General features: G+C 42.3%; 2 protein-coding genes across 2 annotated transcripts; one reads left to right on the forward strand and one right to left on the reverse strand.

Moving 5' to 3' along the window:
• Positions 1 to 973: 973 nt before the first annotated feature.
• LOC128737664 (larval/pupal cuticle protein H1C-like) lies at positions 974 to 1,622 on the reverse strand. Its single transcript, XM_053832341.1, has 2 exons — positions 1,611 to 1,622; positions 974 to 1,540 (listed from the first exon to the last, which is right to left on the reverse strand). Exons 1-2 carry the CDS (start codon positions 1,620 to 1,622, stop codon positions 974 to 976), a joined length of 579 nt encoding a protein of 192 aa, XP_053688316.1.
• A 19,880-nt stretch (positions 1,623 to 21,502) lies between these two features.
• LOC128734452 (larval/pupal cuticle protein H1C-like) lies at positions 21,503 to 22,546 on the forward strand. Its single transcript, XM_053828659.1, has 2 exons — positions 21,503 to 21,514; positions 21,629 to 22,546. The coding sequence occupies exons 1-2, from the start codon at positions 21,503 to 21,505 to the stop codon at positions 22,544 to 22,546; spliced, it is 930 nt and encodes a 309-aa protein (XP_053684634.1).
• The last annotated feature ends 2,419 nt before the right edge of the window (positions 22,547 to 24,965 follow it).

A 24,965-nucleotide genomic window follows, 5' to 3' on the forward strand; every position in this document is an offset into this window, starting at 1 on the left:
TATTTATAATTTTACCTTAGACAACAAACTTTATCATGCACCTCAAGCCAGCATCACTCTTATAATTTTCACAGGCTTCATTGTTGGTAAATAAGAGCTATTAGCAGGGCAGAGCAATTTTAACTTTGACAAAATAACATATTGATGCGCGTACGGTTCTCAAAATAAGTTCGGAAACAGTTTTTTGGCTGTCAGGAAAAGCCAACAGTAGAGGAATTTTCGCTCCTCTGTATTAATCTTTAAGGCGAGTGAGCTGATGTGAATTTTATTCTCCATGACTGGACTAGTACGAATAAAAAATCCGCTAAAAAGCAGCCATCAACGATTAACTTGGCAGTTACTTGTTTCTAAATCAAAAATATTTATTTATTCACATACGGGTTTATTACAGTTTAATCGATTCATTTTACGAGCAGCCCATTTACGGAATCTGCTAGAAAAGTAAAATAGGTAGTTTGATTGTCAAAACGTCTGATTTTATACACGCAACATGTAATAACTGTATTACGTGTACAATTAAATATTAAAAGTGCACAATTTATAATATTAAAAGTGAATTATTCACACCTTTCCAAGGAAAACAACCATACTTGTTACGAAATTATCAAAGTAAAAAGTAAAATGTAAAATTAAAATGTAATAATCCCTTACTAACTGTTACTAAATCACGGTCTTTCCCACCAGTAGATAAAAATTCGCTTACGTCAACCTGCTATTTACGACACCAAAGTTACTCCAAAACGAAAACTTTTCCGACAAACCTTAAACCGCACTGATGACTAAAAAAAATCCTCGAAGAAATAAAACTCTCACCCCTAGATGATTGTATCTACTTTATTAAAACACACCCCCACGATGACGACCGGGGCATGCTGTCAAAACAAAACAACAACAGGATATTTTAATAAAAAATAGATACAACGAGACTAATCATTGTATCCGGCTGTTTACCTGGAAGACCACGTCGAGCTTCTTACCAGCCGTAGTGGGCATTGGTTCCTTCGAACGAAACATGAGCGACTTCAACGGCTGGCGAGTAGGTCAAGGTCTTGGTAGCAGCAACAACTGGAGCAGCGTGGGCATAGGTAGCCAAAGCAGGAGCGTGCTGGGCGTATGTGGTATGGATGGCTGGAGCAGCATAGCTAACTTGCTTGGCAATGGTCAAAGGAGCGGCCTGGGTGTAAGAGTGAGTCAAAGCAGGAGCGTGGGAGTAGGTGGCGATGGCAGGAGCAGCGTAGGCCAGTTTAGGTCCTTCGTTGGTGATGCGAGTGTCGGACTTGCGGACACTGGAGAAAGCAGTGTCGATGGCCTTGGACTGGTGCGAGATGGTGGCATCATGTCCGCGGATTGTGCTCTCGTGGGTAGCTCCGATGGCGGGCGAAGCATAGGCCACGGTCTTGGCAAGTGGGGCAGCATAGGCAAGGGGAGCTGCATGCGACAGGCTGCTGTAGCTCACAGCGGACGCCGGTGAGTAGTGAGCAACTGGAGCTTGCAGATATCCAGCGCTGGCGACGGCCAATGAAGCGAGGAACACGACGAACTGAGGAGGAGTACAAACACCAAAATCAAATTTCGAACATTCTGGACTATGCTAACTGTCGAGTCCTTACCTTGAAAGCCATTATGATGAGAAAGTTGAGTGTTGTTGTGCGTTACAGCTGAAGTCACAGTGATCAATGATACCCGACTCCGGTCTAGACTCGAATTTATAGCAAAATTTGATCTCACAGGATAAAAAGAAGACAATGAAACAGGCAAAATAAACAGTACAAGGCACACGCCCTAGTCCACCAACTACTACTCTACTTGCGCGAGAATGCAAAAACTGCAACGAAACGGTTGCTCAAAAGGACAGCAAGAAAAAATGGCTCATGAAGGAGACCCCAAACGGAATACAACAGTCGTACTCGTGTGAAAGTAGATCCCAATACTTGTAACCCATCGACACCGGTTAAGCCAGAACATATTTCTTCTTCTGTACACTAGCAAACAATTGTCTGTTTAAATTAAAATGAACTTTTCTTAATTAGCCATTTAAATACCAAACAAGAGCATAAATGAAAAACCTTGGACTCAAAAGTGTCTTGCAGAGACTTGACCTTTCTTCATCGAATGACTTCGAAGCCAGTTGTGAGACATGTGCCACGATTCTACTGTTTCGAATAGTACTTCCTAGCTGAGAATCGAACATGCAACGACCGATTTCTTAGAACAGCATTGTACCTCCAAATTACGAGCATGAAACACGTCTTACTCAAAAAAAACGGAGAAAACACAACTCGCTAGAATGAAATGTGCATGATAAATCCCTCGGGCCTGGACGAATTACCATCCACCTCATCCAGTGGAATACCAGGGCACCAGAAGCCGCGAACGATAAGACCAAAACGTAAACTCGAAAGCGATCTCTTTTTTTTTTTTTGCTGTCCTCAATGCCGGTACATTTAAACCGTGATGGTGGTTTTACAACTGCACCACTCTGACGAAGCGGTTTTGTTGTACAAGGTTAAGGTTATATAATAAAGTCGAGTGTTGTTCTTCGTCTTGTCGTTGTTGTCCACACAGGATCTCCGCCACGCAACGCCGCCACGTCGTCGTCGGACCACCTTCCGCCTCGTAAGGAGCTGGACGCTGCTGGCTTGGCTAACCAAGCTAGTCCACCTCGCCAGAATCACGCGAGTAATACATATAGGAAAGAGAAAGGTTACCGAAAAGCGTCAGGTGAGCAAACGGCACAGCATCTCTGCTGTGACCACAGTACGACGCACCAGCACCACAACCTGCTACGGTGCCGATCTGGGTTGGCGAATAAAAATTGCCGGTGCAGAAATCAATCACCTCCGCAAACTGGATTTTGGCATGTCAGAGGTGTTCGTTTCGGCGATTCAGTACCAGACCGGACGATCCCGGAGCAATTTGGCTGAGGTTTGTGAATGAGAGAAGAAAAAAAATCCGACAGCTGAAGGTCAGCTGAATTTATTCAAGAATTAGGCTGAACCTAACGGATAGGGTAACTCTAAAACAAACTAGAAGGCAGTCCAAACGAAATTGAAATATTGATCGAATAATTTATTATACCGAAATGAATAGTATTTCATTTCTCATGCAAATCAGCACCGATTGGCTGAATAAACACCGCCACAAACCACCCAATTTGTGTACACTAATCGTACAGTGCTCGAAATGACTGCAAACAAACAATAAAAAAAAATTGCTATTTCACAAGCCTTGGATCTCGGCCACAACATGCTGCTCAAAATGTATTTTTTACAGACCTACGCAGTAAATAATACCAACCATATTGTACCGACCGGCAAACTTTGAAGTGACATTTAAGATGCAATAATCGGTAGCGAGCTGCGACAATATTAATCGACTGTAGGGCGTCAAAGAAAATTATCGTTTTGGATTTCAAAAAGCGTCGAGAACTGAAAATATTTAAGTATCAAAATGTTATATTTCATCGTCTTCAGCAGAATTTCAAAATATGAGTAAAAGACAAAAAATGAAATTTTTTGTCAAGTACCTGTGAGTAAAAATTCAACTCAATTGGACATTATTTTTTAGATCCGCAAATCGATCCAATTTTTAACTTATTTTTTTTCAGGCGTACAATACACGAAGCATTTTTAAAGGCAATTAAATTTTAGCTTTTGGGGAAGAATAAATGCTTAATGCGAAAAATGTAGATCCAAGCAAACTAAAAAATTCTTGATATTAGGCCAAAAATATAGACTTAGCGTAGGTGAGACAGCTTAGTGGTGTAATTGGTTAAATGGTTAAACAACACACTCGACTAGAGATTGAGAACCGTGAGTTCGCCTCAAACCTTCGCCAAATCTATATTTTTGGCCTAATATCAAGAATTTTTCAGTTTGCCTGAATCTACATTTTCCACATTAAGCATTCATTCTTCCCTAACAGAAAAGGTAAATATTTTTTGAAACGGTAGTTTTTGACGTAGGACTACGTCTTACGGCAAGTTTCGAGATAGGGTGTCATTCCAAAAAAATCGAAAAATGTGAGCGTCACGAAAAATGAAAGATTTTGAGCACTAATAGCTCAGCGGTTTTCCAATCGATTTTCAATATTCTTACACCAATCGATTGGAAAATCTTCTAAGAATTGACCCAAATAAAGAAAAGTGTGGATTCTTGATGTTGAACTATTGAAAAATTGAAAATAATGAACCTATGTTTTACCAGAATTCTCGCTTCGTGATTGGTTGTTGGAAATGACGTCATCAAAGTAGAAACGCGTTTTCACGCTTCGGCTTATAATTCAGTCAATTTTCAATAGATTTCCAAGATATTTACACCAATTGATCGGGAAATCGATTGAAAATTTTGAAAATGTAGAAAACTATTGATTTTGTTTTTGAAATTGAATATGAAAAATTGTTGTTTTTGAATTGATTTTGAAAATTTGAATTATTTTCATATTTTTGCCTTCCCTCGTCAGTGCTTCCCTAGCACGGATGACAGAAATATATACGATATAAGCTATGGGTTAAGCTTCCTTATGATTGTATTTAATTTACGCCCTATAGAATCCGATCGAAAATTTATTTCACGTAGATGATAGAATGAAGAACCAAGAAAAATGGGTGTGGTCGTTTCTTGTCGCTTGCTCTGGTACATAATACGTGGTAAGCCGGCGAACAGCATTATTCAAACGCTAGCTGAACTAGTGCCAACATCGTTTGCCAGGCAAACGGAAGTCACGTACGACTCGTGCACGTGTTCATTGGCGGCTGACCGTGTGACCGTGTGTTGGAGCTGAAGCACTCATTTCGCTGCCGTGATGGAATATCTGGCGACAGGAGTTCTGGAATTGGGAGGACATATGTTGTTCGCGACAACGAAACGATCAGAATTATCGTCACTTGCAGCTGACCATCCGCAACAACGAAGAGTTGAACAAATTGCTGTCCCGTGTCACCGCTGCTATGAGAAGTGTCGTACTCACAGATTTAAATTCTATTTAATTTAGATTGATCTGATTGTTCGCTTCTTATCAAATAATTTTTACCGTTTACCTCGTGGTTTTGTTCGCTTGTTGCTGGTGGTTCATTTCGTTGCCGTGATGGCATAGGTGGCTGCTGAAGTCCTGGAATTGGCAGGAAATATGCTACTCGCGACAACAAAACGACCAGAAGCATCCCACGTCACTTGCAGCTGGCCACTTGGAGTGGTATTTCATCGTGATTCAGGACCATACACAAACGGTTTCGTTGATCGCATAGCTGCTGAGGCTTTCCGGTTGGTCCGTTGCAACAAGCCGTGCCTGGTTAGCGGTTATCGGTACTCCAATTTACCGAACAGAGAATTACGTTAAATGCGTTAGTGCAAGTTTATTGCAAGCAGGAGTTATGATAATCAAACAATCGGTTCTTTTAAGGGCCACACAACGATTGTAGAGTTTATTATATTTTCTTGCCCAGTTAATACCATAATTAACACAGTCAACGGGGGAAAAGTTGAATTTTTCGCCATTGCGGACGACCAAGAACCAATGACGGTAATAAGTTTTCTGGTCACAGGTGACATTTTCTGCGACTTCCAATACGTCTGCAGGTTGTAAATGCTTTATCCGTGTCCTTTTGTAAGCTGCAGAAAAGTTGCGCAAAATTTTCAACTTTTTGAAAACTCGTGCGTACCGTCTACCGATTACCAAAGGAAAAGCACTATTCAACGTAGAAACATATCATACAAATTTATTTACTGTTTGGTTTAGTTACTAACTTGGTTTCGTTTTAATAAAATAGATTCAATCAATTCATGGATATAACTCCAAAATCGGTTGAGGATTGAATGTATACAATGTTTCTACTTTGATGACCGTTACGGATGTAGCTTGTATACATGAAGAACCGTATTATTATATACATGGATACATCCTACTATCGCTACAAAGAGACTTACGTGGTCCTACGTCACCTATGCGGTCGTGTCTTGTGCACAACCCCTCTGATTTTTTACAATTGACGAAGGGACGGTAGAAGAAAGGTACATTAGTACCAGCGAGCCACATGCCCTGGCGAGTGTTGTGGGTTCGAATCCGGTTATAATCTCAGATTACAGCTTGGTTCGACCCATACACCTTCCAGCATAGGAATTACAACGAATACTTGTTAAGCGTAGCTACTAATACTCAAATCAATTATCATCATCAAATTATACGTGTAGTGGCATTAAATTATCGAAACAATTAATTATCTGTATCAAGGGTTACAACTCTCATATAATGGAATATCTTGCTACAGAAAATTAATTGTTTTTTATAGTTAATGCCATTGCTCGCCTAACTTGATAGATGTTTCTTATAGCATTTCTTCTCAGCTTTCCGATGGTGGTCTTAAAATTAAAATCGATTGGGAGGATCAGTAGTAGTAGTAGTAGTAGTAGTAGTAGTAATAGTAGTAGTAGAGGAAAGCCACCATCGTTACAAGGATTTGCCAATGTATGTAGGTAGAATTACAGTAGATCCAAATTTGAATATCCAATGAATTTCACACTAATACTGTTACAGAAGGGCCAAAAGGGATTGGGCGGACCCACAAGCAGAGGCACTTGTGCGCATTCCGGAGTTATAAGAGTCGCGTTCCAGCATTAGGATCCTTCCATGTAATAATCAATTTCGCTGTACCAACTTTAACCCACGTGATGATTTGTTTGTTTTGAATTGAGAAGTGCCATATTTGCTTCAGACCTTAAGGATTCAGGTTGGTAATCCACTCCATCATCCAGCCTTCCACATTTATGATATCAATAATAATACTATTAATAATTAGGATATTAGGATGAAATGTGGTATATATGAAAAAAAATAGAACAATCTCACCAGCAGTCCTTCGTATAAAATAGAGTAGCAGCCTTTGAGGTTCCATAAGTGCTTCTAATGATTAATCTAATTTTTTCATTCGGGTATCCATGTGCAGTATTAAAACTTGTTTTGGCCAAAGTTTTTACTATATAGCAGGAGATGCTTCATAAGCCAAAACGAAAAAAAAAATGATTAAAATAACTTATATTAGGCTTACCTATTAGCAAGGCCGTGCGGCTCCGCGGTCTATCCAAAACCACGGTTTTGAGATGAGGCAGCCGGGATCCACCTAGCATCGCACCTCCTAGCTTGGCTACTCAATAGAGCATTACCAGGTATGGCCACGAGGAGGCGCTAGGTGGAGGCTTGGAATGACTAGAGCTATATTGGACGCTCCTCATTTGCCTTCCCCATTTCATACCCTAAAATCGGTTGGGAGGATCATGGCGAAAACGGTGATTTTTTGATAAAATCCAACATGGCGGCCAAATCCAAGATGGCCGCCAAAAAAAGTTTATTTCATTTGAAAGCCCTGTTCTTCTTCTTTACAGAATTTGTTAGTTGTTTCATGGCAAATTTATGAAATATCACATGATATAGATCTCAAGGTTAGCTCAAAATTTAACTTTTTTTGAAACTGTTAGGCCCCTTGGCGAACGAGGGGTTCGTTATTTCGAGGTATCGAAAGTGTAATTGTTATTTTTTAACTATTTTCAACCAATTAAGCGCAAAAGTTCCAATATTTGAAGACCTCGTGTCAGTAGTGGCCCCGTTTCAGCGAGAATTACTCTATTATCTCTTTCTCTCACTTGCATTCTGTACTTGTGCTTTCATTCTCTTTCTCTCGTATTTCATTCTCTCTTTCCCTCTGTGCTCTCTTGCTTTAAAAAATCGGAGTATTTTTTTGTGGATAAAGTCTCCAAATCCGTCTGCAAAGTTGCATTTAGAAATGGCAATTTTTCTTGATTTTGAAATTTTACGCACAGCCTGCTATACGAATTTTAACGGCTCAGATTTTAACCTAATCGATGAAGGTCCATTAGAGCCGAATTTTCTAAGTGCAGCATAGTTACTTACTTACTTAGTTGGCCTGCGCAGTATAATTTCCCCATCTATTTCGGTCCATGGCAGCTGGTCTCCAGTTCCGCGGGCACCCAATGCTCGTCAGATCTAGCTTCACCTAGTCTTGCGAGTCCCCTCTTCGTCTTGTCCCTACCGGATTCGATGCAAAAACCATTTTTGCAGTTTAGTTGTCCGGCGTTCTAACAACGTGTCCTGTCCAACGTATCCGTCCAGCTTTGACTACTTTGTGAATACTTGCACTCTTCTAGCAGTGTCCACGTTTCGTGCCCGTAGAGGACAACTGATCGAATTAGCGTTTTGTACAGAATGCACTTTGTCCGGGGGCTCAGATTGTTCGACCGCAAGTGTTTGTGAAGCCCGTAGTAGGCCCGACTTTCAATGCAGCATAGTTAGTTTTACTGATTTGTTATTTGATTGTCACAGAGATTTTTCTGTAGAAAACGAAACCACTGCGACCAATATATAGATCTATTTTGATATAGTTATCTACGAGTATTTTACAGCAGAAGAGTGTAGTACAGTAGAGTCAAAGAACAGTTGTTGAAATTAAAATCTAACAGAAGTCGGCTTCAACCTGGTCGAGCCATCTGTCACGTTGGGCCCCTCGATTGCTGGTGCCGGTGGGGTTCTTGAAGAGAACGGATTTCACTGCACAGTCGTCCGGTATCCTAGCAACGTGGCCGGCCCACCGTAGAGTCCCAACTTTTGCCAGGTGTACGATGGGAATCTCTTCAAGTAGTGCCTGCAACTCGTGGTTTATATGCCTACGCCACTTTCCGCTATTTGTTTGTACTCCGCAACACCTTTTATTCAACTACGGCAAGTGCACGTATGTCTTCCGTAAGCTACAGTCTCAAGTCCGTAGAGAACTACCAGTCTGATTAGCGTTTTGTACATCGTCAGCTTTATGCGGCGACGAATGCTCCTTGATCGACGCGTCTTGCGGAGGGAAAAGAATGCTTGATTTCCAGCTTAAATGCGTCGTTCAATCTCCTTACTGTTATTATTATCGACGGTGACCAGAGATCCCAAATATACGAATTTGTCAACCACTTGCAGTTCAAGGCCGACAATGGTCACTGTCCGTGGGAGGCAAACGTTGCTTTCTCTGGAGCTTCTTCCTACCATATATTTGGTTTCCGACGAATTGATTTGTAACCCTATTATCCTAGCCTCCGTTTTTAGTCTCGTAGATTGCTTTGGCCGTCCCAAAACAATGATGTCCAGATTGTCTGGAAAGGCAGGATTTGGCAACTCTTGCTAAAGATCGTACCTCTCGTTTCGATGCCCGCTTGCCTGATCAAACCTTCAATAGTGATATTGAATAACATACAGGACAGACTATCCCCTTCTGCAACCCTCTGAGCGATTCGAGAGTGTCACCAAAACGCGCACGTAGCACATTACTCGCCCCAAGGTAGCTTGGATCAGCCACGTCAGTTTATCTAGAAAACCGTACTCGTGCATTATCTGCCATATCTGGTCGCGTTCAACTGTATCGTATGCTGCTTTGAAATCCACGAAAATATGATGCGTGTACACGTTGTACTCTCGACATTTGTGACATTTGTGATTTGTCGAAGAGTAAACATTTGATCCGTAGTAGCACGGGCGCCCATAAAGCCCGCCTGATACTGCCCTACGAATTCTCTTGCTATTGGGAATAGACTACACAACAAAATCTGGGAGAGCACCTTGTAGGCGGCGTTGACCAATGCAATGCCGCGGTAATTACAGAAATCTAGTCGGACGCCCTTTATCTAGATGGGACAGACTACAGCTTCCATCCACTCCTCCGGTGGTTTCTCCTCCTCCCAAATTCTAGAAATTATCCAATGAAGTGCCGTTGCTAGCGGTTCTTGGCGATTTTTGAAGAGCTCTGCCGGGAGTCGGTCCTTTCCGGCGACTCTATTATTCTTCAGCTGACGAATTTCTCGCCGGATCTCTTCAAGATCGGGAGCCGGCACGCTGTTGTCGTTTGTAGGCACTCTGAGGTTAACTTCCATTGCGTCTTCTGCTGCTATATAGCCGTTGAAGTGCTCATCGAAATACTGCTTCCATCTGTCGAGCACCTCGCGCTCGTTTGTGATTAGATTCCGTCCCTCGTCCCTACACATGCAAGGTTTTGGTGTGTAGGCCTTGCGAGGTTGGTTCACCTTCTCGTCAAACTTGCGGGTGTCATTAGACCGGAATAGTTGTTCTAGCTCCTTACGATCTCTGTCCTCCTTCTGGCTTTTTTTCATCCTTAGAATCCGCGCTCGTCTATACTTGGCCAAATTCTCTCTCGTGGTTACGCTTAGATAGTTTTTCCAAGCTTTTTTCCTCTCTATCGCTTGTTGGCATTCCTCCTCCTAGTACCACTCCTAGTACCGCGGCCTCGTTGACGACCGAGCGTATCATCCGTTTCCGAGGGTCGAAGCATCTACCTCCACAGAGGAAAGTAGAGCGTCATCCAGTACGCGCGCGTAACTGGCGGGTTGTTTAGCTGCCGAGTGTTTAACTGAAGAGGGCGACTTTGTCACGAGGTATAAACCGTCGATAGTTTTGAGCGCACGTGTACTGCTACTAGGTAATGGTCCGAGTCGATATCCGTACCCCGTAGGGAGCGTACATTGGTGATGTTCGAGAAAAACCGGCCCTCCATGAGAATATGATCGATTTGGTTCGAGGTTCATTGGTCAGGTGATCTCCAGGTGACCTTGCGGATATCTTTGTGGGCAATGAAGGTGCTTCTGATCACCAAGCCTCGGGAAGCCGCAAAGTTAATGCATCGTTGGCCGTTATCGCTCGTGTCGGTGTGCAGGTTATGGGGCTCGATCACCGGTCGATACATTGCTTCCCTACCGACCTGGGCGTTCATATTCCCGATGACGATCTTGATGTCCCGTCGTGAACAGTTGCCGTACGTTGCCTTCAGCTGCGCATTGAACGCTTCCTTCTCGTCGCCGGGTTTATTTTCATATGGACAATGCAAATAAACGGCCTTTTATCCTCAACACGCACATCCTTTCATTGATCGCTTTCCAGTCTATTACGCAACGCTGCATTTTGCCCAAAATTTTGAAGCCCGTTCCCAGCTCGTTTGTCGCACCACCGCTCTGGAAAAATTGGGCTTTGCCGCAACGGATCCTCCACACCTTCTCGCCTTTGCGACAGTGTCACGATGCCAAACTTTCGGGGTTCTAATAGATCGAGCAGCACTCTGTCGCCAGCGCCACCAACGAAATTTAGCGATCTGTAGTTCCAGGTACCAAGTTTCCATTCCATGTCTTTATTTCGTCGCCTTTGTCCATGAAGAATGTTCCAAGTAAGATTTTCTTGACTCTTTTTAGTCTCGTGATTGGCCTGCCATCTTACAGTGTCTCATGTCTTGGCCTGCCATCTTACAGTGTCGAGACACACTATGCCTCCTTCCCTGTTGGTATACGACCTTAGTTTCCACTGGATTCCAGTTTCCATTGCTGGATAAGAGGCTAAGGACCACTATGAAGTCTGTTTTACACATTATCCAACCATTTACCAACCAGTGCATTAGAGCGCTTCCTGTAACGTACTCGAAACAACTGGTTTTCAAAACTTGCAAAATTTTGGCGGTGCGGTAAGTTTAGCCACTCGTTATACCAATATGCACGATGAAATGTAATGCGCATATGCTGCACAACTACAGAAACTGCTGAAAATTTATTATTCATTCTTTCGTATATTTTATTATGGTAGCTATAAATTAAATCAACCAGGCTGATCTGACAGTGAACCTTAAATTTTTCTGCTCACGGCTATATATTTTCAAGTAGAGTATGGCCTACTCTGACGGGAAAAGAACGAAAAATTAGATAAGGGAGGACCATTAAATCAACACTTAGGTACTAGGTTCGTAGTTCGTTACTTCTTACCAAGTATACTACTTGGGAGTACTGTATTTTAAGTAATGTTTTTATTTATAAGTCCTCAAATGAATTTGCCCATTTTTTCCAAGGCATTACTTCGCAAACTGAGGACTAATTTAGCGCTTCCTTGCTCTGCCAAAAAATTCAATTGTGTTGAAATTTTGCATAAAAGTTTGGTTTCTCCAGAGTAGAAAACAATATCGATAATTTTTTAATTCGAAAATTATTTTCTGTCTCAAACAACTATTGACACCCTAATACACAAGTTCAGTGCACCACTCGTATTTTGGTGCATTCGTGGGCCTCCTCGGCTGAATTGTGCCAGCAGGTTCACATCACATCTTAAACCATCGCTCAAATCGCTATGGGACACATGCGCAAACTGGTTCACCGGTTATTATGGTAAAAGCATTGATCTGGCGAAACGACAAGGCCAGTCACACGCAGCCGAAAACCTATCGAACGTAAAATCGACATCTCAAGTCGTCCGGTTCGGTTGAATAATCTTGAGAGCAAACAATCAATTGCTTCCTGAACGAACGAAATCATCTGATCTTTACTGTTTGAAGGAGGGGCCGATCTGAATTGACCCTCGTCCCTGTCGCTTGGCGGATTGCATTCGTTAATGAAACGGCCGATGGAGTTACTTGAATTACCTCACGAGAAAGGAATCCTTGTGTGTTTCGTTAAGGAGCAATTAAACATGTTGCCGATTCGGACAAAATCGAAAATAAAATCATCTGGAATAAAAGCCAACTAAAGCTGTAACACCTTTTAAGGATCGTGGGAAATCCCATAATGGTAAAATGTATGCTTTTTGCATACGGATTAAACTTCTAGAAACAGGAGTCGAATACAATCGTCATTACCTTCACCAGCAAAAGCGTATGACTCACCCTGCCTTAACTGGGCTGATAGTCAACAATTTTTTACACTGTAATTATTAGCATGCGACATGTAGATATTAAACCTTAGGCGATTTGCACAAAATTACTTCTGCCTCTCTTCAAGTAACTAGCAATTCATTCTAACAACAAAGTAGCAACATTAGCTTCCTATTGCTAATCAATTCTAACAGTAGATGTCATAGGTATTTCTACCTACAAAGCATATTTTTGTTTTTTTTTGTTTGTTTTTTTTTCAATGTTAAAGCAAGGCATAATAAGTTCGATCACGAATAATCGCTAGTCTCTGGGTTTAACTCGCTTTAAATGGAGATTATATGGAATGTTTTTATGATAGCATAGCATCCAATGATTAGGAAACGTTTCTGGGAGATAAGTAAGCCTAAGGTATCCAACTCACAGCAATAGATTTATTACATCGATCGCTTAACCCGACACTGCAATAAAAGTAAACGACCTTCGTACGCCAATCGAAATTTGAAAACCTGAAGCCGCGGCCTGAAGATAAATTTTTATTTCACTTGTTCCGTCTTACATCTTTTTTCCCCTCTACATTATGTCTACAAATCATGGTCATAATTCGTCGGCGAATGTCAGAAGCCCCAAAAACACTATCGACAACGGCAATTTGACAGATGAAAAAAAAATTAGTCAATACACAAAAACCGGGGGGTGAGTTGGGGAGGCTAAACATATTCATTCGCTCAAGAATGGCGGCGCGAGGTTTGTATAGCAACAAAACGTCACGGCAAACACGCAATCTTTCGAGACTTGTTGGCGACTTGTCGAATTGTGTGGAGAGCAAATCACGAGCTCAAACATGGTTAATTACATCATATCAGAAGTACGCCCGCCCAGTTTCCCATGCAAGAAGCCGTTGATTGTTCTCGCTTTCGTTCCACACGGTTTGCGTCCGAGTTCGCTCTAAATATGTCATGCATGCCGCCTATACTGACTAGCTGATACCGTCGCGTCGTACTCTCTTGGCACCGGTGCAGTGGCAGTACTGACCTTCACAGCAATAATGGCCCCAACCAAAAACGGCTCCACTTCAGGCACGGTCTATAGAAATTGAAACTGGTACCGGTAAACAAGCACCCAACATTTCCCTGTCACGTTTTCTTTGCGCTTGCCCAATTTTACAACTGAATCCATGTCACATTGGCTACCGCCTTTGTGCAGGTCCATTGAGAGCACCCTTTGGGGTTCACCGACGGATAAAAAAGGGGTTACACGTGAGTATTTCGGTCCCACTTGATCAATTTTAAAGTTTTAACATTTGAAAATTGGTGTTTTGAACAGAACTGAATGCTAAGGGTTGGGGAAAGAATAGTAACCTAATTAATTACGGAGCTAAAAGAGTAAACAATACGAAAATTACAGTGCGCTAATTATGAAAATGGCAAATAATTGTCACCCAGCTTATTAGACCTGTAGTAAGCGACTGCAAAATTCGACAACAAAAAAATGCGTAAAAACCGGTTCAAGGCAATCTTGACACCGATCCGACCAGCCGCGGCTTATTATTTTTTTTGCAGACTATACCACAGGCTGACCAGAATGGCCACCCGTCGAGTGCTCCAAATTTGGGCAAAGGGGACCCGCATTTACCGTTTTTACATTCCTCTTATTTAAGAGTTCAAAAAAGAAAAACAAAATAAAAATATATACTCAAGGTTAAAATGTAATACGCACAGACAGCTGAGAGCCTGTTCTTTTACTTAAATGGCCAAGGGTCTGAAAACGGCTATCGGCACTGGCTTATCGATATGAAATGAGTAACCCATTTTGCACTGGATGATTCTGAGAGAAATTCACTTTACTAGTAAACTGCCAAACCGAATTAAGCGCTAATGCATCCGTCAGCGGCAATTTGACAGAATTTTTTTTCAATGCTGGGTATTTTTATCACTGCAGGGGGAGGGGGAGGTTTGACCTAATCGTGACGATTTGTGACGTACACGGGTAGAAATTTGATCTCCAAAATGAGCAAAATGACTCATGATTCCCGGTTTCTAGCTCATGATTTATGAAAATACACCATGAATAATAATCATGATATCACGAGCTTCTTGCAGTACGACACAACGCAAAATCATGAACTATTATTCATGATTTTGTGCTGTCTGATATGGCAGTTCAGTCATGATTTGACATGAACTCACATTTCATGATTTTATGATTTCATTCATGGCATCGGAATCAAATTTCTTTCCGTGTAGGGGTGAGGCAGGGTATGAAGTTATGTGACGTCACATGATATTCGTGCTGAACTCAATCGATGAACATAAACTCATACCGAAGTTACACGGCTGCTTTTAAGGTTCTTCGGTATAACCTATACTGCCCCTCACTCAAAAGCTCCCTGAAGGATAGAGTTTATGCCACTTGCGTATTAAATTTCGCATCTAAGATAGTGTTGAATTGTATTGCGGATTTTCGGCTTTCCAGTCAGTTTTATATTGAAAACGGCTTCTTTATACTGCCTAACGTTTCGGCCTTTGGTTTTGGCCGTAACCATATCACCTTTGAAAAAGGCCAAAACCAAAGGCCGAAACGTCGGGCAGTATAAAAAAGCCGTTTTCAATATAAAACTGACTGGAAAGCCGAAAATCCGCAATACAATATATGTATCTCAGTCGATCTTAACAGCATAGTGTTGAATGATTGCACGATTGAATGACTACACAAAATGACAAAATCCGTCAGAAAAGTTCTTCCAAGGCGTGTTGCTGCAAGTCGTCAGCAGGAAGTCCTGATTCTTTCAACTAGATCAAACGAATTTGAGTGGGAGAATGTAAAGGACGTGGATATGCGCGAAACATTAATCGACGACACATCAGTGACTTCTGAAGCGTATCCGATCGCAGCAATTGGAGATCATCTTCAAAATCATTGAATCAATGACTTATATCGAAAATTTCCTTTTTTTAATTTGCTGAAATTCATTTGATAGTTTTAAATAAAAAGGTTGAAGGGGGGAAGGGATTGCCGCGACTTTCTCAGAGGGGTCACGAATGTGAGACCAAATGTGACAAGGAGGAGTGGGGGGTTGATTTTGGTCAAAATTTGCGTGACGTACTAAATGGCTTCACATGCCAAATTTGGTTCTATTTGTTTGATTAGTTATCGAGTTATGGAGAAATTTGTATTTCATTTGTATGGAAGCCTCCCCCCCCCCCTCTTCAAGGGGAGAGGGGTTATAATTCCCCTCCTAAAGAGACAAGGGGTCTCAATTGACCATAGAAAAAAAATTGCCCACACAAAAACTCACATGCTAAATTTGGTTCCATTTGCTTGATTAGTTCTGAAGTTATGAGGAAATTTGTATTTCATTTGTATGGGAGCCCTTTCTCTTAGTGGGGGAGGGGTCCCTAACCATCATAAAAACCTTCCCTGGCCCCAAAAACCTCTACATGCAAATTTTCACGCCGATTGGTTCAGTAGTTTTCGATTCTATAAGGGACATCCCGACAGACAGACAGAAATCCATTTTTACAGGTATAGATGATTTATTTACATAAACCCACAACTCTCAACTCTGTCCCATCTGGACAGTTAACTATTTTTCACAGTTTGCATATCAATTTTCCAGGTTCTTCCAATGTTCGTTCTTCACAAAAACACATTTACTCCCTAATAAGAAGCTGTTTCTTCATTTGAACGACTCTATTCCTCTTGTTAGCTCTCCCCCTGGTTGTCCCCTATCCACTTGGGAATCAGAGTTCCCTTCGAAATCCCTATCCAGCTTTTACGAGCCATAGAGGCGGATGGTATAATCTGTGTGCGTAATATTTGAACAGCATTTTTGACATTTCTGTATACATCATAAATTTCTTTTCTACACGTTTCTATAGTTTTACCGTAACAACGTGCGGAAAGAAAATGTGCGATGTATACCGAAATGTCAAAAATGCTGTGCAAATATATTATAATTATGATGGCACAGATTATGCCGTCCGCCATTGTGACTCGTAAAAAGCTGGATGAAGAGGAACCCAGCCTTTTTTACTTATTGGAACCTCCTCCTTGTTAAAGCCACCCCATCTCCGTCCTTTTTAGATCCCCCTCTTGTCTCATAGCCATTTGTACATCTATTTTCGATCCGGGAATTCACATAATGTGCGTAAGACTAACAAAGCCCTCTTTCCTGATTTAGACCTCCTTCCCATGTTACATACGTTTATATCTGTATTTAGATTGGACCTCTCCTGCCCATTTTTGTATTCCAGCTGGTTGTTCTTGTCTTTTCGTTTCGGAAATTCTTATAATGCATCAAACGAAGCATTCCTTCCTCATTTTGACGTTCCTGTCCCTCTTATCAGCTAACCACTCCCTCTCCCTAGGTCAACTGCCACATTTTGTCCCACAATTACTTAACACATCTATTTTCGAAATTCAGCCAGTTGTACGACAGCTATCGGTCCTAATGCAAGATAAATGCGCTCCTATAATGAAAATGAGAAACAAAACCTTTTTTCCTTATTTTGACCACCCCCTTGCTGTACACGCGCTTTTTGTCAATCCCAATGCAATGATTCTTTCATGTCAAGGAACATATGTGTGTAGTTTGACGGAGAACCGGCCATAAGGCGTTCCGGAATCATGGTGGAACATTTTTTTTACAAAGCCCCACGAGCCGGTACTAATCCTCAACTGGCCCTGGCAAACTTCATTGTTAATAAATTCAGAATACAGTATGGAAGGATGTGCCCCATAATTTTTTTTCGGAATTTTTGTTTTTGAAGGATGATAACTTTTGAACGCATGGTCAGAATGTTGTGATATTAATATCAAAATTTCAGGAAATCTGTTCTGAACATATTACGAACGTCTTGCGTAGACGGTCTTACCCGTTAGAGGGTTGAAAACACACGTTTTTCAGGATTTCATTTGTATATATCATGTTAGAACTGGAACAAACTCGTCGGGATGAATCCTGCAAGCTCTTAATACTTACTTACTTTACCAGCCGAGAGCCGGGGTGGCTCTTGCCGCATCAAGAATTCCTCTCCATTGTACTCGGTCCTGACGCTACTCGTTGCCAATTCGTTGCGCGTCTCGACACACGCAAGTCGGCTTCAACCTGGTCGAGCCATCTGCTACGTTGGACTCCTCCATTCCTGGTCCCGGTGGGGTTCTTTAAGAGAATGGATTTCACTGCACAGTCGTTCGATATCCCTGCGACGTGGCCGGCCCACCGTAGTCTCCCAACTTTCGCCAGGTGTGCGATGGGAATCTCTCCAAGTAGTGCCAGCAACTTGTGGTTCATACGCCTATGCCGCTCTCCGCTATCCGTTTGTACTCCGCCAAAAATAATCCGCAATACCTTTCATTCAAATACGGCAAGAACACGTATATCTTCCGTGAGCAAAGTTGCTGTCTCAAATTCGTAGAGGACTACCGGTCTGATTAGCGTCTTGCACATCGTCAGCTTTGTATGGCGGCGAATGGTACTAGAACAAAGCGTCTTGCGGAAGGAAAAGAAAGCTCGATTTCGAGCTTGAATACGTCGTTGAATCTCCTTACTCATATTATTGTCGGCGTTGGCCAGATATCCCAATTATACGAGCTCATCAACCACTTCCAGTTTATCGCTGTCAATAGTCACTGTCTATGGGAAGCAAACGTTACTTTCTCTGGAGCCTCTTCCTACCATATATTTGGTTGTCGATGTACTGATTTGTAACCCTATGCTCCTAACTTCCGTTTTTAGTCTGGCGTGGATTGCCTCCGCCGTCCCAAGGTTTCTAGTAATGATGTCGAGGTCGTCTGCGATGGCTGGGAGTTGGCTACTCTTGCTGAAGAACGTACCTCTCGTTTCGATGCCCGCTCGCCGGACCACACCTTCAATAACGATGTTGAATAACATACAGGGCAATCCATCCCCTTGACACAACCCTCTGCGCGATTTGAAAGGACTCGAGAGTGTTCCCAAAACGCTTTCGTAGCACATCATTCGCCCCAGGTTATGGTCAGCCGTGTCAGTTTGTCCGGAAAACCGTACTCGTGTATTGTCGGCCATAGTTGTTTGCATTCAACTGTATCGTATGCTGCTCTGAAATCCACGAAAATAGGATGCGTTTGGCACGTTTTGTACTCTCGACATTTCAGGAGGATTTGACGGGAAGCGACAATTTGATCCGTAATAGCACGGGCCCCCATAAAGCCCACCTGATACTGCCCTTCGAATTCTCTTGCTATTGGGAATAGACGACGCAACAAACTCTGGGAGAGCAGGCGGCGTTGACTAGCGTAATTCCGCGGTAACTACAGCAATCTATCCCATCGCCCTTTTTGTAGATGAAACAAACCCCACCTTCCATCCACTCCTCCAGTAGTTTCTCCTCCTCCATAATCCTTGAAATTATCCAATGAAGTGCCGCTGCAAGCGGTTCTTGGCCATTTTTGTAGGGTTCTTAATGCAAATTTCTATTTGCTATTTGCTCGTGCAACTATTACTATTTTTTGTATCGACTTATACTGGTCAAGTTATTTTGTATTTCTTATGAGGGAGAAAATGTGTTTTTTGTGATATTGTTCAATTGAATTTCACATTTACTCTCTCTAGAGAAATATTTGCTTGGCTAATCTGTTGGATTATGTCAACTCCACCAATTGACCATGGGCAGGAAACATGATCCTTTAATCCTAAAACTCATTCAAAAGGAATAGCTCGTTTCAAACGAAGTCCAAAACAGTTATCCAGAACTTCGCAATTCTATGTCCAGAAAACAAAGAAGAGGGCGGGTGTGAGAAGTTACAAGGCACAAGTTGTACCGGACCGTGACGCGGAGCAAAATCTGTATGCAAAGAATCGTCCAAGCTCTATAAGAATTTGCTGACGAAATGATAAAGCGTACTACAAAGCACAAAGTTGCGGACAAGTTCGAGGGCAATTTTTTGTTTATTCGATCAACAATTCAAATAAGACGCTGAGAGATAATTTTTAATTATTAGAACCTCTAACATTTGACTTGAATTCTGGATACTGGATTCTAGGCCGATTTTGCATTTGAAATAAGATTAGCCTTTATCACCAGTTTATACAAACTTTTGAAGCAATGAAATTTTCATAATAGCAATGCACAGTATCTATTTCAACAAAATTAACCAAATTCAAACTAGAACTACGGACACCTTCGAAAGGTTTTGTAAGGCTTTGATCGTTTTGGATATTTAAAAAAAATTGAACACCATCTTTTATTGCTGAAAAAGAATTTCTGATAATTTCTCAATGCGCTTAGAGGTTGCTTACGATTGTTCAAGCTTTTCCTGTACTAGAAAGCTAACTAACGTCTGATTGTTCTTAAAGTTCGTTAACGTTGATATAATGACTGTGACATTCTTCACGCAACAGTGTTTTCATCAACAAACTGAAGGATTATCTTCACTTGAACTAATTCCGGACATCACTCATCGTCTACTTCTCATCTTCTAAATGTTTGTAGCTCACTAAGGCCTATTTAGCAAGAAACACACAAGCAAAAAAGATTTTCGATGCAGAATAAATTAGAATATTTCCTGACTGGTAATTTATATTATTTAACACTCACAAATCTCACTTGCGCATTGCACATTTTATTCAATTCATATCGTTACCCAATAGGATATAGGAATAGTGAACGATTTTTCTAAGTGTCAAGATCGAAAACATTTTTTCATTGAATAGAAAAATCAAATCACTCACAATTATCGGCTATTCCAGCTATTCGATTAAAAAAATGCCAATTATACGAGAATAGTACAAATATTTTTATTCGTTTCAAAACTAAATTACAGTGCTTGTGCCTTTCAACCTAACATTTACCAGCATCAGAATGCACTTTTGCGATAACCGACACTTCGCGCTGTCAGTACGAAACGCAAGAAATAAACAAAACCCTTCCAAGCAAAGCGTTCCGAACACGGACTCAAACACGGCAGCACCGCAGCTCTCAGCATCCGATCCCGCAATTGGATCAATTATGATGTCTAACCGTTGTCTGCATCGCCATTAGACCCGCTAAGCCGGGCTCGGTAAGCCCCCGCCGCATCGACGACCCTAGCCGACAGTCGACAGCAGTGTTACAAACAATTTGCTGCAATCAATCAAACACACGCCGGCCTAACGACACGCGTCCGTCGAAATATGAGTCACTCCCTACCACCGAGGATTTAACCGAAACGGACGAAAAAAGCGACCACTTTTAAAAGAGGCATTAAAATTAAATCAGGTTCTGGCTGTTTGACCCAGCTAGCTCTTAGAAAACTTAATCAGACCTTCCGCAACTATTGTAAAAAGGATCGGCCGGCACGGCAGTGAATTGGACAATCCGATCCCCCCGAACCGGGTGCTCTCGTTTGTTACGATCTTCGCAGGTCGGTCGAACCGGAGCCCCGGGAAGGTTACTTACTCTCCTTGTTAATAGTTCTCCGATCGCGGCAACGAAAGCGAAAGTACCGTGGGGGTTTGTCTCTGCAGGCAGGAGCATGCGGTGCATGAGACACACCGGACTTCGACAACTGGATCTCTCGCTCTCGCCCGCTCTCCGGTTGTGGTTCATTTTTCTGGCTTCGTACGCTTCCTTCTGGTGTGTGCTTCGCGAATTGTCGCGCCCTCTTGATGTTCTTTTCACCGTCGTTTCCTCCCCGTAGAAAAATCCGAGCAGTGCAGTGCAACGGTGCGAGGTTATTATTTTGGCTGGGTCTATGACGGGTGCTCGGTATCCACTTTTTGATATAAATATTGGACGCGGCCAATGAAACGGTATCATTGATCACAGTGACTTCAGTAGGAACATACTTTCAAGTATCAACACAATGGCTTTCAAGGTACTAGTGCTAAAGTGCTGGGATTTGTGAACTTTTAGTGAAATATTAATCGAACGATTTAGTGCATCCTGTGGTGAAACTAATTTGAAATTATTTTGTTTGTGAATATTATAGTTCGTCGTCTTCCTGGCTTCGTTGGCGGTTGCCAGCGCTGGATATCTGGAGGCTCCAGTGTCGTACGCCGCCCCAGCTCACTACTCGCCAGCATCGGCTGTGAGCTACAGCACTCTGTCGCAGGCTGCTCCTTTGGCTAAGACCGTGGCCTATGCTGCCCCGGCTGTTGCCAGCTATGCCGCTCCAGCTTATGCCACCTACGCCGCTCCAGTTGCCAAGACCCTCACCTACTCTGCACCAGCTGTTGGAGCTACCCACGAGAGCACCGTCCGTTCCCATGATGCCACCGTTTCCCACTACTCGAAGGCCGTCGACACCCCATACTCCAGCGTTCGCAAGTCCGACACTCGCATCACCAACGAAGCCCCCAAACTGGCCTACGCTACCACCTATGCCGCTGCCCCAGCATACACCAGCTACGCTCATGCTCCAGTTGCTGTCGCTAAGCAAGTGAGCTATGCTGCCCCAGCTGTCACCTACGCCCATGCTGCCCCAGCCGTCAGCTACGCTCATGCCGCCCCAGCCGTCAGCTACGCCCATGCTGCCCCAGCTGTTGCCACCTATGCTCATGCTGCCCCAGTCGTCACTAAGCAACTGAGCTATGCTGCCCCAGCCGTCAGCTACGCTCATGCCGCCCCAGCAGTCAGCTACGCCCATGCTGCCCCAGCTGTTGCCACCTATGCTCATGCTGCCCCAGTTGTCACCAAGCAGCTCAGCTATGCTGCCCCAGCCGTTGCCACCTACGCCCATGCTGCCCCAGCTGTTGCCACCTACGCCCATGCTGCCCCAGCTGTCGCGACCTACGCCCACTCTGCTCCAGTTGTGTCTGCTCACTCCACCAAGACCCTGACCTACTCGCCAGCTGTTGAAGTTGCCCATGTTTCCTACGATGGAACCCATGCCCACTATGGCTGGTAATTCGTTGTTCACTGATCCAATGATCCTAGCAAACCCTTTCCTCATTCCCCAAAAAGACCTCCCCGAGGAATCCTATTTATTAGACTGTTGTGTTGTTAGCCGAACTGAAAATCTGTAACAAATAGTACTCACATTATTTCTTCCCTTACTCGGGAAGAAATTGCCATGCTGAGTGCCAATTTCTGTGTAAAAAGACCAATAAATTAAACAGAACAAATCCTGCTCTTCTATTTTTCTAGAATAAAATATCACAAATTTCCTGAACAAATATTGGTACCATTTGGCACTTCTGCCATAAAAAAATCGAAAATGTCGATTCACTTAAATGTCTCGCTGCACTTTGAACGACATTTTAATCCCTGCGGTCAACCGGGTCGGCTTTCCTGTGTTTCTTGTTTTACTCTGCCTGATCATTGTCATAAATGATTGCTACTTAAGTATATGACCCCCAGCGTACCGGTTACGGTCGGTTTACTCTAGAACCGTCCCCACACGCATGCACAGCTCAAACCAAATTCAACCCAGCCTTGTCATCACACACGGTCGTCATGAATACAATGACAACAATAATAAAAAATGTCATACTAAAGGTCGATTGTCTCAATCTATATATTGAGCAGATAGAATACAATGCTAGACTTGGTATTGAAAAAAAAACTGATGTCCCTGAAAAAGTGGTAGGTAAAATTTGCTGTTTGCAAATATTTCCTTTATTCTCTTTACGTATTTTATTGTACACTTTCGATACTTGGATCCACCAGCATTAATAAAATTAAACATAATGTTTCATTATCACCGTATAAGTAAAATATTATGAAGTTTGCACCTATAATTTGGTGGAAAAAAAAGTCAAACTAAAATTCAAATTATTTCCAATGTACCTCGAGGCTGTTATTTAGAACCGTGTCTTTTTATAACACACATAAAGAGAAGTGTTAACCATTTAAAGTTGCTAGCTCATGTCGATGACATGAAGTTCTTTTTCGTAATAGAAAATGAAGTTTTTTGCCATTGCGATGTTTTCGGTGATTATTTTCGAGAATTGCTGAAATAATGAGAAAGTTTTCATCTAATCTTCCACTCTTTCTCCTCTGCAACTTGTTCTCAGTGTTGCCAGATTTAGTTGCAGAAAAATCCGTACCATCTGTGCTTAAATCACCGTAGAGAAGGTTATGATTTCGTTTCTAAATTAAATAGAAGCAAAACTTCTGCAAATTTTATCTTAAATAAAAGTTCAGCCAATATTTAATGCTTCATTTTAAGTTTTTATGAAACGAAATTTATAATTTTTTGAATCAAATCGGTTCATTATGTATTTGAGATTTGAGTTAAATTACTCAAGGATGTGTACTTTCGACTTACGTTTTTGATTTTCTGTCTTTGTTTTTCTGTCTTTCATCTTTGATTTTTCGTCTTTTAGTTTTTTCGTCTTTTCTCTAGAGCTTGTGTCACCTTTTGGTGTCGTGTTTTTGCCAGTTAATCGTTCTGGATCTACTCCTTTTAGGCAGTGGTGGGACCGACTTTTTTGATACTTTCACCCACTGTTTCTTCGAAACCAGTTTGTTCCCCTAGACAGTAGTGTTTTACGAAATCTAGTCATCATTAAGATTGAGAAGTTTTCTCAATCGGTGAAGTCCCAGCTTTCGGTAGAAAAATACTGTTGTTCTACAATCGGCTGCGCATAGTGGCAAGATGCTAAATCCGGCCTAAACAGCGTCTCGCCTCCATGAGAACACACGAAGGGCAACAGGCGCTTATGAAGGCACTCGTTCCGGTAGATTTACCTGTTGATGGCACCCCTCGTAATCCAAGGCTGGCACATGTTGCCCCACCCACAGATGGCCAAACTAAGAACTTTTTGGCGGATTTGTCCACTTTCTTCTTTCTTGCGTCCTCAGGAACGGTCAATCGGGGCAATTGTTTTGCGTGCGCCTTGATGTAAGTCTCGTCGTACATCACGACGCACTTCGGTTTCGTCAGCGACTGTCGGTATAGCTTCTTGTCGCGAGGTATGGCACAGACAGTGTTTTGTTTGTCATTTCGGTTCGGAACCTTCCGGATCTTAAGTACATAAATCTGTCACCTTTCGTCTTCTTTCGGACAATCCAAATGGAAACATCCGCATTCTTCTCCACATCGTGAATCGAAAGTTTCCGCCGACACTTGAACAGACTTAAGAGATCGAACATTCATCGCAAAACCAAGATAAACTTGATCCAACCGCAAGTCTTAGTCCAAAACCAAAACCAAGTCGAAGTACAATTCCAAGCCCAAGCACAAGCTTGCAACAACCACTTCCAGTTGTTCTACGATTCTTCAAACTAGATACTGACTCTGGCCATATATTAAATTATTAAATTATCAATTTAATAAATAACTTAATCGAGTCAGCTTCCCCTCTGCCAACTTCAACTTTTCA

Source organism: Sabethes cyaneus, chromosome 2 (genome assembly GCF_943734655.1).
Source record: "Sabethes cyaneus chromosome 2, idSabCyanKW18_F2, whole genome shotgun sequence".
Classification (NCBI taxonomy): domain Eukaryota; kingdom Metazoa; phylum Arthropoda; class Insecta; order Diptera; family Culicidae; genus Sabethes; species Sabethes cyaneus.